We start from the raw sequence: 20,285 nt of genomic DNA, 5'->3' as shown, positions 1-20,285 counted from the left end.
AAATATGCATTAAAATGAAGGAGAGGGGGTATTGGTGCAATGGATTGGGACTAGCAGTGTGGGGCAGGTGGGTGACATCAGTGTAGGTAACAGCAGCTCTGCCTTCCAGGAGACTGGAGGGGGACACCGCTGACGTCCTCTGAATCTCCCTCAAGGAGAAACACGCATATCCACAAAACAAGAAGGGCGCCTTCCTTGCCTCGTATCCACGCTGGTTGCTTTCTGGGAATGTGTTTTGACGTTTTGCTCCCTGCATCCCGCGAACAGACAGGCGCGTGCGTTTTAATGTTCTCGATGCATTCTCTTCTCTTCATCCATGCTTCTGGATACACAGCCGGAATGAGAATAACAACAACCTCATCATCATCATCACAGTGAAGGGGATGCAGCTGGTGGTGAAATGGTCAGAACCGAGAGACTATTTGAGAAAATATGCATGCACTTGATGTATGAAGGGCAAGGAGGAGACGGAGAATGCGGGTGTGTGATGTGGCGTTGATCATGCGACTTCGCCCAGGCTGCCGCTCTCGAGAAACCGTGTCGGGACCCGCGGCGGATGGGGTGACTTACCCGCAGGGGAAGACCCGTACCAGGGCCGCCAGATCCTGAAGCGCCCCCGGACACCCCCGGTGTGTCTCCGCGGGACGGAGGGAAGATGCAGGAGGCGACGGAAGATGGACAGGAGCCCATACTGAACGGAGCTGGGAGGGAAGAGGTGAGACGAGGGCGTGTATTGGCCCACATTCTATCAAAATTTTGCGTTAGCATATACAGGTGAGTTGTTATTGTATAGTACTAACTGTGTTGGGCACATGAAGACTGTCACGACGTGTATGGCAAGCCATTTTAACATCTGTTTTTAATTGATAGTAAGTAATCCACTAGCGACTAGGTTCTTTCACTTGTAACTATTTGATACTATAGTAGGCTAGCCTGCTTATTCCAATAGTGACTAACATTTAGTCCAGTTTTATTAGTACCTATTCATTAGATCTAGTATCACAAGACTATTGGTAACGGGTTGATTTTATTTACAGTAGTCAACATTTGAAGTGGATCAAAAAAGTTCATCAAAGTTGTCCTAAGACAAGAACGGGCATTGCTCAAAATTCATGTTTAACTTTGATGAAAGGTTTTGATCCAGTTCAAATATTGATTAATGACTACTGTATTTAAGTACTGAGTAATATTAAGTAACTACATGTACTTATAGCCTACTATAGGGTTAGGATTTGGTTTGGTTCAGGGTTAGTTGCATTTAAGTAGGCATTATGTATCGTTATTACTTTAGTAACATGTAACAATGACACTGTAAATTAAGTTACCATTTTTATCTTACTTGTTGTTAGTTTACTTTACTAGTTTACTTGTCAGATGTAATGATTAATCAAAACAACTTATTTATAGTTCAGTCAGAAATCCTACAGATAAAATAGAAAATGTTAGCAACAATATAAATAGTCTTATAAATAAATGCTAGTCTATTCTATTGCTATTAAGAAAACTGGTATAGAAGATGCCAATAACAATTTGATTAGTCATAGTAATATTGAATAATAAAAAAAAGTATGTAATGAATAAGTATTATCTAATGAATAGTTACAAGTGAAGATACCAGTCATTATTGGACTAATTAGTAATACAAAATACGTTCTAGTAACATTAAAATAGATACTAGTTGGTTTTAAGGAATAAATGCTACATAAAACAGCTTGCCATATGATGTAATCAAGCTGCACTCTGACGAGTTTTTCAGGCTCATGATTTTAGTAGTTTAATATAGAGACCTGTTATCTATCCATAACCGAGCATGCTGCAGTATATTGCCTGTTAGCTATGTGATTTTATCTTTGCACTGCAGTTAGTTTCCCTAGATTGTTGGCCTTAATCTGGCATTCTTTTATCTTATAAAAAAGTGATCATATTGGCACAATATGCTATTGTACAAAAAGTACTGTGGTGGACACTTTGATGGTATCAGATACTAATAGCGTGGTACTGATTGATTTCCATGTTCAAATACCATGGTGTTTACATAGTATTTTAAGCTGCTGTTTTTGAGGTGTAAAAGAGATCATAATGCTTCTCTCAAGTACAGTATCTCCACAGATGCACTAAATTGGTATTCCACAATTTTAGGTTTTCTCTTCTGAGGTTAATAATCATAAGATGTTACCAAAGAAAGTGTGGCACCCATAGCACACGGTATAAGTAATGCAACTGTGTATTATAAGTGATATTCTCCACACACAGGGTAATAGGCCTATGCTCGTCTTTTCCCATAGGTCTTTGAAGAGCATTTCCCTTGGGGCTGTTATTTTACTATCATCCTTGGCAAAGTCTCTTTCTCGCTCTAATTTTGTTTGCCACTGTATAGCTCCTTCCCTTTCACATTTATCACGCTCTTGCGTCTGATAGATGTCCTCTCACTGGTACAACATCTGATCAAAGGAGGTCTGTGTTATTTCAAGGCAGATAATGACTTCGGCTAGGTCAACATATCTGTGACAAAGCTCAAGACCAGAGTCAGCACTGACCTCTATATTAACAAACTACAGCATTTCTCTCTCTCTCTCTCTCTTCTCTCCATTCATTCATTGGTGCTGAGTTAACCTCCTGTCTCTTGTTACATGAAGATCAATAGAAATGGAGACAGCTTGAAGGGAAGAAAGCTGTGAGTCATATCAGAAATGCAATTTTAAATTAATTTGGATGGCAGCAGGAATAGGCTACAACAGATAGTGTGCTATTTCTGTTCATTTTAGGATGGCATTAGTGTGGCACCGGCTGTTGAAGGATAATGAAAGACTGAAGTCGAGTGAAAGATGCTGCCAGAGTATCTGGCTTTGCTGTATCGCTCTACCTTCCAACATATTTTTATCTCTCTGTAAAGATATCATATTCCTTCTTTAACCAATATTTTTCTATGTATTATGTTCCTCTCTCTTGCATGATAGCCCTTTCTATTTCAGTTCATTTCTATTAACCCCACCACAAATTCAGAATTGTAAGATTGAAGTTGCTACGTCAGTCATAAAAGGCCATAATCCTCTTGCTACTTCACTCAGATGTTAATTTCTGAATGTGTGGTTTAGTTAATAGAAAAAGACTGAAAGAAAAAGGGCTACGGAAGAGAGAAGTTCATAATGAAGAGTGTTCAAGAAAGAGAGAGTGCAATTGCTCATTTAAAAGCTAAGACTAGAAAGAGCAAATTTATTACGAAGAGTTACGAACATGCAACCAACAGTGGTGTTGGTTTACTTAACAGTGGCCTTACAGTGGTGTTGGTTTACTTAAAATGTTATAAAAATGCTTTAAAATTTCAGAATATAGTGGATAATAATAATTTGCATGAAATCCATTATGCTTAAAATAATATTCCATAATAAAATGGCAGACAGTGCTTCTCAACAAGTGTTAGCCTACCTTTTCTGACAATTGCACTAAAAAGTACTTGTCTGGAAGCCAATGGCTGTTGTAAGGCAATTAAATCTATTTTGCAACCTAATGTGCATGCAATTTATTGCAGGCCAGGCCAAGAGTGTTGTGTAATTTAACCATACTTTTAAGTAAATCCTAAATATGTTTTTTTAACCCATGTCCACATTGCTCACTCTCATATTCTCTCTCTCCTCACCTCTCTGCAGCAGCGTCCGGTGAAGCAGTCCTTGGCCTCCTCTCTGTGTCGAGAGTCTCACTGGAAGTGTCTTCTCCTCACTCTGCTCATGTTCGGCTGTTTCGGCACACTGGCCTGGTGCAAGCTGTGCAAAGTTCCAGTGCTCGCCCCGACAGAGCCCGAAGCTGCGGTTGTGGAGCCGGGAGACCCCTCCACGACCTCAGCTAGCTCTGGTGCCTACATCCCCCTAGAAGTGGATCTGGATAGTCCCTGTTCCAGTGGCTACATTTATATTCCTCTGGCTTTCCTGGCCATGCTGTACGTGGTCTACCTGGTGGAATGCTGGCACTGCTACTCCAAGACGGCCATGTTGGCTCAAGCAGAGGTTACGGAGGTGTATGAGCGCGTGCAGAGGCTGCAGCAAGCAACACCGTGCATCTGGTGGAAGGCCATCAGTTACCACTACGTGCGACGGACAAGACAGGTGACGCGCTATCGCAACGGGGACGCCTATACCACTACGCAAGTGTATCACGAGCGTGTAAACACGCATGCGGCGAGCTCAGAGTTTGACTATGCGAGGTATGGCGTCAAAGACGTTTCTAAGGAGTTAAGAGGCCTAAAGGATCATCCAGCGGTACGGCTGCGTTTCACCAAATGCTTTAGTTTTGCTAGTGCCCGAGCGGAGGCTGCCTACCTGACCCAGCGTGCACGTTTTTTTGGTGAAAACGAAGGTCTTGATGATTACATGGAGGCACGGGAGGGAATGCATTTGAAGAACGTTGATTTCCGTGAGCACATCCTAGCTTTCCCAGACCCGGCCAGACAGCCCTGGTATGCCAGACGTAAAGTTTTCTGGCTGGCCTCGGCATTGCTCCTGTCCTGGCCGCTTCGGGTTGTTGCGGAGTATCGCACTGCGTATGTGCACTACCACGTAGAGAAACTGTTTGGCGATGCTGATGATAACAATACGGGTGACATAACTGAGAACAGCGGGGGCATGGAGAATGGAAACGGACCTGGACCTGGCACTGGATCGAGTTATCGTGCCATTTCTCGAGTCAATACGGTGGACATGACGGAGCTGGAGTGGCACATTCGCTGCAACCAGCAGATGGTGCCCAGTTACTCCGAGGCCCTGTTGATGGATCCCGGTTCAGGCGCCAACCAAGGTGCCAACACTCCTCCAGCTGGGCAGGGGACTAACTCGACACCGAATGGCCCGTCTTATCCAGTGGCCTTCGCTTCGGCTTACTTGCTCCAGAACTGTCCTCGTTGCCGCCGCACCACAAGCAGTGCTTCCCTGCCTTCCCATCTGAGAGGCCCGACCGCAGCCCTGCTGAGTGGCACCATGGCTGGGATGAGAGCTAGTGCATCAGGAGGTGGTCCTGGAGGCCCGGGACGGCTGGTTCTGAGCAGGAGCGGCTTCTCTTTGGGGCGGCTACAGGCTCCTCGCCCGTCATCCCTCTTCCACTCCCGAAGTGTAGGTGGAGGGCTAGCAGCAAGAGGAGAAGAGGCAAGTGGAGGAGGTGGTTTCTTAGGTTTGGGAGGTAGACAAGACGAAGAGAGCAGACGAGTGCTGGAGGGAGAGGGTGAGGAGGATGAGGAGGCGGCGAATGTGCTGGAAAGAGAAGAAGAAGGTGAGAGAGACGGGGAAGAAAGAGAGCAACAAGAGGATGCAGAAGAAGGGGAAGCAAGGGAAAGAGACAGACCTCCTACGTATCAGGATGCCCTTTTCTTCCCAGTGTTGATTGTGCATGGAGAGGAGAGTTGCCATTCAGGTGAGGACATTTCTTGAGGAAAAGACACTAAACCCCCATCAAAAAGTGCATTGAAGTGAAAGAGGGAGAACTGTAAATGTCATGACCAAAGTAATTTGTCAATTATCTCTATAGACTTTCATAAGAAATGTGTAAGAAAAGCTTGTCTGAAAAAAATGACAAGTGGCAACAGTTGAAGTGGGATTGGTTGGTAAAGTTTTTAAGGCAACGCTTAAGAGAAGAGTCAGTTGGTAAAGCTTAAGACCAATATGAGAACGAGAATGCATGAATTGACCAAGAAAGGTGTCAGACACCTCTTGTCAACAATGACTGACGTCACTTATCTATGCAATAAAGAAATGGCGAGAGAGTGTTTGTAAAATTTAAGGGGATACACAAGAAAAGAAGAACTCCTCCTGTGGCCACGTAGCAAAAAGCACCAAAAGACAAACTACCGAAGGAAGACAAGACCATTGGAAAGCCTTCCAAAGATCACGAAGAGAACAGAACAGTTCATCAAGGGGAATGTTATTAATATATATATACATAGCCATCATATAGCTGTGTCCAACAAGTAAAAAAAAAAAAGTTTTATACAAAAAAAAAAAAAAAAACCGAGAGAGAAAAGAGCCTCATAAACTTGCACAAAATGTTGGGATTCAACTTCTTGAGACATTTCATTGTAACAATCTGTTGTTTTTTCAAAATGTCCTGCATCTGCTGTTCTTCTGACATGGATATTTGACTAAACTAATGGATGCCATTATTGCAGGGAGTATAATCAAATTAAGCAGTTTTCTTGCAGCTTCATTAAGAGTATTTTCTTTCTGCAGGCTTGCAAGTCCCAATAACATTTTTGGTTTGCTTATCAGAAAATGAGTAAAAGTATGTGGAGTTGTTTTCCTCAGCTAAAACCTCAGCGTTAAAAATTTGTGAGGTGCTGTAATCACATTGTGTTCACTGTATGTATTTTATACTTATTGTTTGTTAGTCAGTAATTGTTTATTTGTACAACAGCATATCACCAACTTTGCCTCATGAAGAGTTTGAGACTGAAGAGCACCTCACAGACATAAATAATGGTGCAGCATGTTGCCCTCCATCTAGCCTCTGTGCTCGTCTTTGGCTGAAGTGTCATGTGAATAAATAGGCCAATTGTGGATGAGACTTCTTAGTGTGCCAAGACGCATCCATCTTCTGGTAACTGTGGATCCTCGTGAGACGTCTTAGTAGTGAGTTAATTCATTGCAGAATGCACATATGAATGTGTTTAATAATTGGAAAATGTGTACAATGCAAATCTTCCTACTTGTGTTATACTGTCAAGCTTCAAATATAATCTGCAAATACACATTGGAAGCCAAAAAGCACACGCTTTGTCTTATCATAAGCCTAAAGCATGCAGACATGCTCTCTCATTTATCCTTTAGCGGGTCACATAGATGTTGCAACTGTACTGCAAATAATTGAAAAAACACCTTTAATTAAGAAAAAGCAAATATTCTTGCAATACTGTCGAAATGTTCTGTCACAACGTGAATGTTGATCTAACAGTGATGTGGTGTCTGTTTAAATCACGATGAGAATGTAAAGTATGTCATAAGTATTTGATTGTGCAGCGTGTTTCATCCATTAGCCGGTGGTTGATGCACAGATGGCTAGACTACTTGAATTTTTAGAAATCGGAGCTGTTCATTTGAGTGCACAATTGTCTTCTGGACCTCAGATGGATGACGAGAGTTTTTTAGATTTAAATTGCAAAAAGTTTCAGGCGGTCCTGAGATCAACTGCATGTTCAGCATATGTGCGTTTTCAAGGGTATTTCAAGTTTGTAATCAAGGTTGTTTTTTTTTTTTTTTTTTAGACAGAACCCTTTAAGGTTTAATAGTAGCATCAAAAGCAATACTTTTTCTTTTTGTGTGAAATTCCCTGAATACAATCATTTCAGATGCAGCCAAATTCGTTAAGATGTTTGCGGGATACAGTATGATTGATTTGTTCAGCTTAACTAAACAGAAGCTTTATATTTGTCCCTCCCTAAAGTTAGTAGGTTGTAAGCAAGCAATTTTTGCTTTTAACCTAGTACAGTGAATTGGCTTGCAGAATGAAATTTATGAAAGGAAAATGAAAGTTATGAAATATGTAAGTTTGTTTATGTGTGTGTGTTGGGAGGCAGTCTGAGGATTGTCATAACTGAAGATCATGAGAAACGTAACACTGATGGTACATAATAAACTGCTTGATTTGAAAACTTATTTGTGCCTTGACATTATGAACTCTGTGCCCAGTTATCAATTTGTAAATTTTTGATCATTCAATTTTGTGTCGTCTTTTGATCAAAAAAGAGAGCGTGAAAAAAAAAAAAGCTTCCCAGACAGTAACATAGTGTCTGCACAGATCTGGCCCACATCTGGTACAGGTGAATTCCACATGGCCCAGATGTGGGCCGGATCTGGGCAGACACTATGTTGCTGTCTGGGTTATGATTCATCACTGCAATCAGAAGGTCAAGTCAAATGTGTTAGATCTTCCTATTGCACATTGTTAGAACTATTCTATGTTCTGTGCAGCATGTAGGCCTATATATGCTGTATATTTTGACAATTGTAATGATGACATGATATTATGACCACATTTACATAGGCTACAGTAGGCCTATCTACAGATTTTATTCACATTTTGTGTGTTTTTTGATGACCTGCTTCCTTATGCCACTGCTTCAGTTTCTTGCCTTTACGTCTAAGCGCAGTTAGGCCCTGTATTAGTTCAGAAATATCATTATATGTAACTGTTATAAGGTCATCATACCTGTTACTACAGCAGTGCAAAAAAAAAATGCTCAACCAATCCGAATCAAGAATTCAACAACGCCCTGTGTGACTCCGTATTATGACGCCATGCTGCGAATGTTTGTATATTAGGCTACATATTTCTTAAAAGCAATATTTTAAAGCATATTTCTTTAAAATTAATTACCCACCTGTAAGAACTTTTCTGTTTTAGCGCTTATACTATACTATATATATATATAGTATATTATACTATAGTCTAGGCTATTTCTATTTCCGTTAAAAAAAAAAAAATGTTATAAGTAGCCTACAAACTTGTTATAAACATCTCTCTCTCTCTCTCTCTTTCTCTCTCTCTTAATCCTGTCGTGTTTAATTTGAGGTGAAGTGGATTTAAACCACTCGTTAGAGAAAATCACGGATTTAACAGTCACGCTGAATCGCGATAGAGACACGGCAAGGACGTGACCAAGACGGCGGGAAAAATCTGGTAAGACATCTCTGATTAATGTGGAAAGTATGTTTTTTAAAGTTTGTTTTGTGTGATGTAAAGACAATAACTGTAGGCTATAAAAAAAACACAACACCTTTCTATATGTAGTCACTGTATTTGTTGCATGCTGTTGTTTCTACACGGTCTCGTGCTTTAACAGTAGCCTAGCTAATGTTCCCAATCACTTACTGTATGAGGCTGATGCGAGCGGCTCGGTAAGCCTCTGTAAGCCGCTTGATGCCCTTCAAGCCCCGCGGATCAAACCGAGGCTGTTGCTGCTGCTGTATAATAAAGCGTCACGACTAATGATTGACGCATTTTCATTTTGTCAGAGTGTAATTGCTCCGCTGATGCCACCAAAGTCCCTAAACAGTCCTTGTCAAACACTGTATTATTAAAATCACCACTTAGAAGAAACGGCAACATGAAAAAGAAGTCATCCACACACATTATGAGTATATAGCATATATATATGTATATATATATATATGTGTATATATATATATGTGTGTATATATATATATGTGTGTATATATATATATGTGTGTATATATATATATGTGTGTATATATATATATGTGTGTATATATATATATGTGTATATATATATGTATATATATATATATATGTATATATATATGTATATATGTATATATATATATGTATATGTATGTATGTATATGTATGTATATATATGTATGTATATATATGTATATATATGTATGTATATATGTATGTATATATATATATATATATATGTATATATGTATGCATGTATATATATATATATATATATACATATATATACACATATATATACACTTATACTACAGGGCCGTTGAATGCTTGAATCTGATTGGTTGACGAACGTTCTAAGGTGTGCATTATTTTCAGGGAAACGCACGGCTAAAGTAGTTCCAGGCAGGTCTTGACCGCATTACAGTTCCAAATCACTTCGCGTAGTTAACGGTAATAACGGAAAATAGGATACAATTCATAACAAGAAAAAGCATTTAGCCCCATGCGCTTGATCTGCAATTTTCAATGTCTAGCTTCACAATCAATGGAAACATGCAGTTTAATTTTAATAAATAAAGTATATAGTCCTGTCTATATTATAATCAATAGAAAATTAAACTGAATATAGGCTAAATAAATGGATAGTCCTGCAGTACGGATTTTTATTGCAGATAATAATAAATAAATAATTATTTATAGGCCCACTTGTTAAAAGGGCTTTGTGTTTCTTTTATTTGGCTATAGTCTACTGTCATCTGTCAATGAAAAAAAAAAAAAAAAAAAAAGAATGAACGAATTAATTAAAACGAATTAAATTAATAAATAAATAGGCTAATAATACTGACGCACATGCTTTTCTGTCTCATTATTGCAACATCTCTCTCTAATAACTGCATTAATAACTGCATAAAGCCGGGGACACACTTTAAGGCCGGTTATGAATGCAATTTGATACTTATGACTGATAATGCCCAAACGCGCGTTCAGCGCGTTCAGTCTGTGTTCAAAGTCGGTGTTTAAAATCTGCTGCAGTCGATGAAAACAGTCAGAGAATGTGTCAGCTAGTCGTGTGTCCCCAGCTTTAGTCTGCTATCAGTGGCTCAAACCTCCGTTACTAACTCTAAAATGACGTTTTGGAATTAGCAACGGAGGCATTGGACTAGATGCGTAAGAAATTAGTCCTACATACAAGAGCGTTTTAATGACAAAAACTTTACAAACGTCTTGAAATACATAATCTGAACAATGTTTCGAGGTGTGGTAACTGTAGTATAAGCGGAATAATTGACTTCAGGCCGTTGAATTATTAGAAAAATAATGCACACCCGAGGTGAACGGCCACTCCGCTTCGCGTCGTGACCGCATTACCACCTCGGGTGTGCATTATTTTTCTAATAATTCAACGGCCTGTCGTCAATTATTCCTTACATATATATACACATATATATACACATATATATACACATATATATACACATATATATACACATATATATACACATATATATACACATATATATACACATATATATACACATATATATACATATATATATATACATATATATATATACATATATATATATACATATATATATATACATATATATATATACATATATATATATATATATATATATATATATATATATATATATATATATATATATATATATACACATATATATACATATATAGGCATATACAGCAGGCTACCCGTCAGAAGTTTGTATGTATAAGAAAAATGTATAATTAAAAACAACCTAGAACACTAAAAATGTATAACATTTGTTGCATTTGTTGCATGAGAAAAAAAAAAATCCCATTCCCAAAAACAGTAATATTGGGCAATATTATTACAAATGAACATATTTCTATTTGGATACATTTTAAAATGCATTTTTTTCCTGGGATAAAGCTGAATTTTCAGCATCATTACTCCAGTCTTCAGTGTCACATGATGATTCAGAAATCATTATAATATGCTGATTTACTGCTCAAGTGGTGAAAATCAAGCTTTTAATCAGAAGCTGTTCAGAGTGCAAAGTCTGCGCTTCACTTCAGAGATGTGGTTGGACAAGTACAGCATGGGAGGGCAGGGTTCGGACTCATCCCAAAAACTCCTCTATGGCATAAAGCAACATCAGTGCAGAAGAGACAGCTAGAGGCAGAAGAAGTCAGGAGACAGGAGGAGGGAGAACGACATGCCAAAGCCGTCTTGAGGGCCAAGCAAGGGAGATGGACCAACTGGGAGGGTCTGGAGAAGAAAAAGCTCAGCTGGCGTGACATCTGGCAGATGGAGGGAGCGCGGCTGAGTTTTGTCATCAGAGCCACATACGACCTGCTACCCTCCCCCCAAAATCTGAAAGAGTGGTATGGAGAAGATCCCGCCTGTTCCCTGTGTCAAGTACCTGCATCCCTAAGGCACATTCTATCAGGGTGCACTACAAGTCTCACCCAAGGGCGCTATACTTGGCGGCATAACCAAGTACTCAGAGAGCTGGCATTAATACTGGAACAGAAGCGAACAGTACAGGTCAACTTCACAAATTTCGTACCAGCTGGCCAACATCAAGAGCATAGTACAACACCTGAGGATGCAAGCATCCTGCAGTCAGCGCGGGATTGGAAATTGGAAGTGGGCCTTGATAAGAAGCTTGTGTTTCCCCCAGAAATAGTGGCTACAACACTCCGGCCAGACATGGTCCTGTGGTCTCCAACAACAAAGCTAGCATATGTTGTGGAGTTAACAGTACCATGGGAAGGTGGGGTTGAAGAGGCTTATGAGAGGAAAAAGAACAAATATTCCAACCTGGCAGCTGAAGCATCCCAGAACGGCTGGAAGACCAGCATCTTCCCAGTAGAAGTGGGATGCAGGGGATTTGTTGCCACATCTACCACCAGTTTGCTGAGAAAAATAGGGGTGAAGGGTCACTCTTCCAACAGGCCATCAAGTCCAAGTCAAGTGCTGCCGAAAAAAGCAGTAACTGGCTCTGGATCAAGCGTAAAGACCCCAACTGGGCAGCAAGGTAGAGACAGATTCTATGCGGTCAGGCTTAGGCCCGACTCAGGGAGAAGGACGCCCCTGCCATGCAGAGCCCATCAGGGATATGGAGGGTATGGCATGGAGGGGGGTGTACCTGGGACGCTGGGTACACCGTTGAGCCTTCTTGAAGCGTTGTGGGCTTCAATCAATGAATTGTCAATGAAGCAGGGTGTCCACCTGATGACCCCAGTGACATACCTTACCCTACCCTCTAAAGGGATTGAAACTAGTTCTATTAGCTTTACCGTCAACTTGTGTGACGTCATAAACCAACGTGGTGGTTGAACGACCACTTTGCGACAATATGGTTTCGGGAAACAGTCTATGATAGTGAAGCAGCGAGTTACGTCGTTGTCAACGTCAATGTGTTATCGTCAACGAGTGGATCTCTGAGCTTGTGTGAGTGAGTCACATTCAAGCTATTTTAAGGCATGAATAATTTTTTTCCACAGAAAAACGTTTAAATATGTCATTTTGGTTATCAAAGATGAGTTTTAAGGGATAAAATTATTGACTACAGGCCCAGGGGGACGTTAAAATTTTTGTGGAAGTGGTGACACTTTTTTCAAGATTCTTTGATGAATGGTTCAATGAACTGCATTTATTAAATGTATGTATTACATTTAATAAAGCATTTATTGAATAAATCTTTTGTAACATTATAAATGTCTTCACTTTTGATCAATTTAATGCATCCTTGAATTGATCAATAAAAATATAAATTTGTCTCTTTTTTTAATCTTACCACAAATATTTGAATGGTATCATTGTTTCCACAAAAATGTGAAGCAGCAAAAACAGTTTTCAACATTGATAATAATAATAATAAATATTTCTTGGGCACCAAATCATATTAGAATGATTTCTGAAGGATCATGTGACACTGAAGACTGGAGTAATGATGCTGAAAATACAGCTTTGATCACAGGAATAAATTACATTTTACAACATAATCATATAGAAAACAGTTATTTTAAATTGCAATATTTCACAATATTACTATATTTTAATAATAAATGCAGCATTGGTGAGCAGAAGAGACTTCTTTTAAAACAGTAATAAAACGGGTAACCGTTTTAATCGTTATTAATAGAATTTATATTTAGCCAAATTGTTTACCCTAATTAGAAGGCTATTTAATCACAGTGGTAAATGACCGATCTCTCCTCTTTTTCTCTCCGCCAGATGATGACTGAGACAGCAAAGGCCCAGGCCGATTCGGTGGTGTCCAGTGTGGAGTCCATGCTGGCGGACGCCGGGCGAATACAAACGCGGTGCCGGGAGCGCAGCGAGGAACTGTCCGCGGCCGCGCTGGAGCTGCACGAGGAGACCCAGAGCCTGCGGGAACAGTGTCAGGCCTCGCAGCTGGACATGGCCCGCCTCAGACGCACGCTAGACGAGCTACTGGATACAAAACACGCCTACGAGGCCCGCGAGAGACAGACCCGAAAACTCAGCAAGCAGCTGTAGAGACGTGAAATCGAGGAAATTAACCCAGGCAGCAACATAGCGTCAGCCCTGACCCAGCCCACATGTGGATTCCACACGTTCCAGATGTGGGCCGGATCTGGGCCGACACTATGTTGCTGCCTGTGAAGTTAAGCTAAATTAGGCCTAAATATCTCTGTAAAATGTTGTTTACATAATTCTCAAGTATATTAATAAAATTTTATTTAAAAGCAAAGACGCAGTCGTATCTAATAATTGCACAAAACTATTTCTTTGCGCGAATAGACAATTTAGGAGGAGCCTGATGGCAGAAGATGACAGTTCTGCAGTCTATGGAAGCCATGGAACAAAACAAAAGAAGTAAAAAGGCAATTTCAAGTTTATATCTCAAAGAAGAAGATTTTTTGTAGTTGCAAGATATAAACTCGATATTCTGCTTTTGTAGTCGGAATCTTGATGTTGATGGTGACGTTGAATTCCTGGGACCGTGATGAAGTTCGTTTATAGCCTATACTTATAGCTTTTTAGGCTACTTCTGGCGACTGCATTTAGGATTCAAAATTCATAGAAGTTGTGTTCATCTGTGATAATTATCTTGATGGACAAAACGTGCAAGTATCATAAACTTTTGTTGAACACAGCTTGTTTTTAGCGATAATTCAAAAGCCTATGGAAAAATCCTGACGTCATACCCGCAGCACTCTATTATGAGCCTTAAAGGCACACTATGCAAGATTTGTACCTTAATATAACAGCTTCGAAATCATTTCGATGGTAAACGAACTCGTAGTAGGGTGAATCATCCCGATAGCAATGCAGGTTTGAGATGTGGCGCCCCGACAAATCTCGCGAGAATCACAACTTGCTTTACGGCACAACGTCACATACATATGAAGCAGCCTCTATGGAAGACACTAGCACGCATTTCAGACGTGAATCATGGCAGAGTCGACGAATAAAGTGCGTTCGGAAGAGTGCAGAGACGGCTCTGCGCGAGTGGTATTTACGACAGTAACGTTAAATACAAGTACTCCACAGCGACTCTAGGGGTCGCTGTTTGAGAAAAACGGAAACTGCATAGTGTGCCTTTAAACTGTGAATTTATTTCTCGTTTCACACGTTTTTCCCACCCATGTGGCAGATGAATAAAATCCCTAAGCGCAAAAATCCCATACATTTTAATATTAAAAATACCACCTTTGATATTTAGACATATTGTGTGACACCATAAGCTCCTGGTTGACTAAATGAAATGCTTTGAAGTGTTTGCATAGTCACAGACTCAAGCATAGGGGGTTATACAACAGATTTAATATTCATAAAAAATATCAGTGCATAATCTGTAACCAGCGGTTCAAAAACAAATGTAGCAAGTTAAATAAAAAAAGTTGCACAGAAAGAGGACTAACATGGACTCTGTGACGCAGAGATAGGCGGAAGGACACTGTGTTTCCGAGGACTTTCAGCACCTCAGATTTGGCACTTCGCCTGTGGAAAGCGGATACCATCACTGGCCAAATTATGGATTTATGTCCCTGTCAACCCAAACACACACACACACACTCTAACCTCCTGTGGCTGTGTGCAAGAAAAAGCCATTAAAAATGACATCTCTACTGGGCACAAGATTAATAGGCAAACACTCTCGGAAAGACACTCTCAAGCAGTTTTGCTCATGTTAAGGACACCAAGGACTATGAATAAGAGAGTGTGTGTGTGTGGGGGGGGGGGGTGTACTTATGGGAGATTCCTGGCCTACAAAACAGGCACATGAGCAGCATCTAATGGGATTTATGGAGTAATTCATATAAACAGACAGCAGAGGGCGAAAATGTTGTACATTGACACAACACAGAGCAGGCTTTATTTAAAGCGATAGTTCACCCCAAAATGAAAATTCTGTCATCATTTACTTTATGAGATTTTCTTTCTTCTGTTGAACACGAAAAAATATTTTTTTAAGAATGTTGATAACCAGACAGGTGCCTTCCATGGTAGGAAAAAAAAATACTATGGAAGTCAATGGGTGCCATCAACTGTCTGGTTACTGGCATTCTTCAAAATATCATAATAACTAAATTTTTAGGTGAACTATCCCTTTAATACAAGTGACAAGTTACAGTAGAGCGCATTAACCTTAACCTGGTTTGATTCCAGGTCGACTAGGTTAAATTTATTGGATGTTATTCCACAAAAGCCTTGAAACTGTTATATGTGCTAATAAAATGTTTTGGCCAGAGAGTAGAAACACTAGAGTCACCATGTAGTTTCACCATGTAGTTTTCATAAAGCATTTTCCTTAAGATTTGTATGCTCATGTTTAGTTTGTGAAAACTCTGGGCAGTGTTGTCAGATTTGAACTCTTTACATAAAGCTGTGTCTCAATCAGCTCAGGTCACACCACCAATCTGGCAACCGCACACGATCACCTGCCAGGTCTGTGCTGCCAGCCACAGATCAGTAACCATGGCAACTAACCCTTGGCAATGCTAGTGAACAAAATCAAGACCGTATACTGGAACTGCCAAAATCCTTTTGGCTCAGCTAGCCAGCAGTGCGTTTGTGAATGTGAGCGTATGTATGTGTGTGTGTGTGTGTGTGTGTGTGTGTGTGTGTGTGTGTGTGTGTGTGTGAGAGAGAGTGTGTTCAAGGGACACATATACTGCTTTAGTGTGGGGCGACACTAAGGACGTCCTCGGCGGTTGAAGAAGGGCTCGGTTTCAGAGGGGGTCACTGATGGTTCCTCTCCTCCTGACTGGGTTTCTGACCCTTTGTTGTGCTGGAGCAGGACCAGACCTGCTATGATCATCCAAAAGAAGAAATTCACCCATACTGCTATCTAAGAGAGAGAAAAATAAAAGTTTCTTAAAGATGATGTTGAACATTTTTAGGGTATTTGTGAAATTGAGAATTTGGTTTTGTTCTATAAAAAAATATATATATATAAAGAGATTTTAGACAAAATTTGTCAAAATATACATTTAAAACATTGTCTACAAATGTCTAATAACACACGTTATATTGTTGTTATTATTATACAACACATAAACACACATATATTTTTTGATTGAATGATTGATTTATACTTTTTTAATTAAAATCAATAGACAAATAATTGTTTTTTCTAAATATATGAGGTCAATTACACAATATAATTGTCTAAAACATTGTCATATATATATATATATTAGTGCTGTCAAATCAAATAAAAATGTTTATATAATATATATGTACGTATTTTATATATATATATAAAATATAAGTTTGTGTGTGTGTATGTATATATTATATAAACACAAACCTTTATGTTTATGCAATCAATCGATTTGAAGCCGGAATGTCAATAAATCGAACAACATTAAACAGATTTAATGAATCTCAGATGTTAACTTGATGGAGGCTCTAGAAATGAGTCGGTGTGAATGAGATGTAACTCTAATATGCTTATGCTGATAGCTCTTGTATAATGCGTTTCAGTGTGTTTGTGATCAGCTCTACCTCTGCACAGTGCAGTCTGGAGTAGAACTGGCTCCCACTGATAGGGCTCAACCAAGACTGACCTTGCGCTTCTTCACACCTGCAAATGCACAAAACAGTGTATTTATACAGCCACTAGTTTTTGATACAGTTGTTATGATGGTCAATACTGTCTGTCTGCACTAATCAAAAGCTATTACAGAGGTCTCTCTCACACACTCACTTTGTTATATTTTTCAGTGTATGAAGCACTGAGTCACACAGTTTGTCTCGGCCAATTTTCAGGATGCATCCCGTCACCAAGAGGAAGAAGAGGAAGACTCCAGACAAGCCAAGAGTAACGTTCATCCATAATTTCTCTCTGATACAAGACAGAGACAACATTGTGCAGTGTTTGAATGACATTTTAGAAAAAAAAATATGTTGTTGCTATCCTAGTAGCTTCCAAATGAATAGTCTTAAGGAAAAAATTATTCTTTCATGTTAGCAAGGACTCACACTCTGACTGTTGTAACATCTCTTACTGAATTTGAAAATCACAGCTTGTTGTTAATACACTACCAATATACACTACCAAAACTAGTGGTCGGCCGATATTGATTTTTTGATGCCTGATGCCGATATCTTAGAGAACAGGCTTATACTTTAGATGGCAACTTCATGATTCTGCAATCATATTACAGTATTTTTCACAAGTAAAGAATTTGTTTAAACTTTTTGTCTTTACTTGTTCACAAGTAAAGAATTTAAACTATTATGCTCGCATTCTCAGCGCTGTCAAAATAAAAGTCTGTCGCGCCGTCAAAATAAAAGTCTTTAAAATAAACGTGCTTCCGACACATCGCCAAATAAAAAATTAGGTATTTTTAGTACACCAATATAATACAATTTAAAGTAACAGTTTTCTATTTTAATGTGTCATGGTAAAGCTGAATTTTCAGCATCATTACTCCAGTCTTCAGTGTCACATGATCCTTCAGAAATCAATCTGATATGCCAATTTGGTGCTCAAGTAACATTATCATCAATGTTGATAGCAGTTGTGCTGCTTAATATTCTTGTGGAAAACGTGATACATTTTATTCAGAATTATTTGTTAAATAGAAAGTTCAAAAGGAGAGCAGTTGTTTGAAATACAAATGTTTTGTAATCATTTTAAAGTCCTGTCACTTTTGATCAATTTAATGAATACTTGAATAAAAGTATACTGTACATTTCTTTCAACAACAAAAAAACTAAGCACAATGTCTCATATCTAAATTCAAACAACTTTTTATGAGTTTGCATCACATATCCGTTTAGAGTTCCTCCTGCAATCCATCCATACTGGAGCACGACAACAGGAAACAGAAAACCTCCGTTCACATACATGAAATAAAATCACGAGCACATGATTTACGGAGCTCTTTGACATACCTTTTCACATCTCCGTCAAAACAGGCGACGTAGACCCAGTAGAGAGAGAGTGAAAAGCAGAAGACAGCCACACACACTGAGATGGCTGACACAAAGTAACAGAGAGAGGGAGAGCTGAATGTAAGCACACTGATGGATGAGTTGCTCATATGCACTGAACCGTACAGCATACACTTCCCAGAAAAACTTCCCTGTTTGAGTGAAAAAATAGGAAAGAATGTTATGGCTTAAAATGCATCTTGTTATGACCATAGTAGGCACTTTCTACAAATAATGTACAACAAAGGGCCTGAAACTATTGAAAAACCTGGGCACAAAGGGGTGAAATACAGGTGGAATGTAATGCACTTCAAACTGGACACTTTTCATGTTTAATGTATGTGCCAGTGAACTCCACAACTACATACAAGAGCATGATCACTCATGGTTGTCGTCTTCCTTTTTCCCTTTTCATTCTTTTCCTGCTATATCCACTGTTACCAGGATGAAACACTCAACACTGAAATTCTTACTCACACTCTCCTTTTCTGCTCATCTGACTTTAATAAGCAAAATCCTCTTGAAAGCAAATCCTCAACTGGTCACATGACAGAAACAGTGACAGAACTGGAAGCTTCAGTTGCTTCTATTGCACTTTCATTTTCTCTTCACTTCCGGGTTTTATTTTTAAAACGTGGGCCTATTAGTTCTTCTACGGTATGGATAATTATAAAAATTATAAAAGCATAGGCCCATTAGTTTTTCTACAGTATGGATAATTATTAAAAAAAAAAAAAGTAAAACATTTCTGGTCACATGACTATGACGATTTTAAGGGCAACTCGTGAGAGAGTCTAAACACAACCCCTCCAGAAGAAAAGTTATGATTTTTGTGTGCATCTAGGGAAAACACCAAAACACATCCCCTGCAAACAATTATGCTAAACAAAACTGTCAACAACAGTAACTACAAGCATTCAGCTAACATGGTAAAAGTTTGAAACTTACATTCTGTCGTGTTTCTGAACGCAATAGCACCATGCAACAACAAGGTAAAGTCTCTTATAGTCTTCTATATTAAATAGCAAACAGCAGATATACCTGTGAGATTGTAACAGAGGCGGCTGTGATGATCCCACAGATAAAACAGCTGCCGTACAGCAGCAGCTCCAGCAACAGAGGCCACGGCAACGGCAGCGCCATAGCGTGTGTGTGTGTGTGTGTGTGTGCGCGCGCGCCCCAACTCCGCACTTCTTTAACCAGCCGCGGCAGCGCGCATACACGCACTCATGTGTCCAAAACGCATCACGAGTTAACGACTATCATGTGATCGCAACATCGCACAATAACATGAATGAACAGAATCACATTCCGTTGCATAAGCACCAAAATAGGTCACATTTATGATAATCACCTTATATAAGTTTTATAGACCTACCTACTTAATTTTGACTAGATTTGAGAGTATAACTACATTAACTATGTTTGTTAGGACCTTTTTACTTGTAATTGAACTACTTTGGTTTCTGTTAGATCAGTGCAAAGCCCTGACACACTTTAAATAATTTGTTCAACCAAGGTTGTATAAACTATATACAATAAAGCAAAACAAATCTAGGACCAGTTTTGGGGAAAGTCACTTTTAAAAGTAATGATTTGCAATTTTGCGTTACTCCCTAAAAAAAGTAACTAAGCGTTACTTTTCCTCACCTGTGATGCTTTGTTTTTTAACAAATGTAAA

At 39.3% G+C, this 20,285-nt stretch overlaps 2 protein-coding genes and 1 long non-coding RNA gene across 3 annotated transcripts; 2 read left to right on the top strand and 1 right to left on the bottom strand.

The window, feature by feature from the left end:
* Positions 1 to 109: 109 nt before the first annotated feature.
* Positions 110 to 5,952, top strand: LOC311079041 (transmembrane protein 151B). The gene is made up of 2 exons (XM_084108176.1): positions 110 to 715; positions 3,648 to 5,952. The coding sequence occupies exons 1-2, from the start codon at positions 656 to 658 to the stop codon at positions 5,412 to 5,414; spliced, it is 1,827 nt and encodes a 608-aa protein (XP_083964302.1). The 5' UTR covers positions 110 to 655; the 3' UTR covers positions 5,415 to 5,952.
* A 2,569-nt stretch (positions 5,953 to 8,521) lies between these two features.
* On the top strand, positions 8,522 to 16,062 carry LOC311078563. The gene is made up of 2 exons (XR_014605202.1): positions 8,522 to 8,655; positions 13,409 to 16,062. It is a non-coding gene; the product is annotated as an uncharacterized lncRNA (long non-coding RNA).
* tmem179ba (transmembrane protein 179Ba) lies at positions 14,962 to 19,804 on the bottom strand. Its single transcript, XM_084107440.1, has 5 exons — positions 19,646 to 19,804; positions 18,566 to 18,756; positions 17,373 to 17,510; positions 17,171 to 17,249; positions 14,962 to 16,511 (listed from the first exon to the last, which is right to left on the bottom strand). The coding sequence occupies exons 1-5, from the start codon at positions 19,745 to 19,747 to the stop codon at positions 16,356 to 16,358; spliced, it is 666 nt and encodes a 221-aa protein (XP_083963566.1). The 5' UTR covers positions 19,748 to 19,804; the 3' UTR covers positions 14,962 to 16,355.
* Between the last annotated feature and the right edge of the window lie 481 nt (positions 19,805 to 20,285).

This window comes from Abramis brama (genome assembly GCF_963993115.1).
Source record: "Abramis brama genome assembly, chromosome: 3".
Lineage (NCBI taxonomy): Eukaryota > Metazoa > Chordata > Actinopteri > Cypriniformes > Leuciscidae > Abramis > Abramis brama.
Note: the sequence above shows the minus strand (reverse complement) of the source record. Positions and strands in the feature narration are given on the sequence as shown.

What these genes read in the sequence shown, in the direction of transcription:
- LOC311079041 (XM_084108176.1), top strand. Translation starts at nt 656, where the DNA reads ATGCAGGAGGCGACGGAAGATGGACAGGAGCCCATACTGAACGGAGCT. An exon ending in ACGGAGCTGGGAGGGAAGAG is followed by an intron (nt 716 to 3,647) that starts GTGAGACGAGGG and finishes ACCTCTCTGCAG; the next exon opens with CAGCGTCCGGTGAAGCAGTC.
- tmem179ba (XM_084107440.1), bottom strand. Translation starts at nt 19,747, where the DNA reads ATGGCGCTGCCGTTGCCGTGGCCTCTGTTGCTGGAGCTGCTGCTGTAC. An exon ending in TTTGACGGAGATGTGAAAAG is followed by an intron (nt 17,511 to 18,565) that starts GTATGTCAAAGA and finishes GTCTTGTATCAG; the next exon opens with AGAGAAATTATGGATGAACG. An exon ending in CCAGACTGCACTGTGCAGAG is followed by an intron (nt 16,512 to 17,170) that starts GTAGAGCTGATC and finishes TCTCTCTCTTAG; the next exon opens with ATAGCAGTATGGGTGAATTT.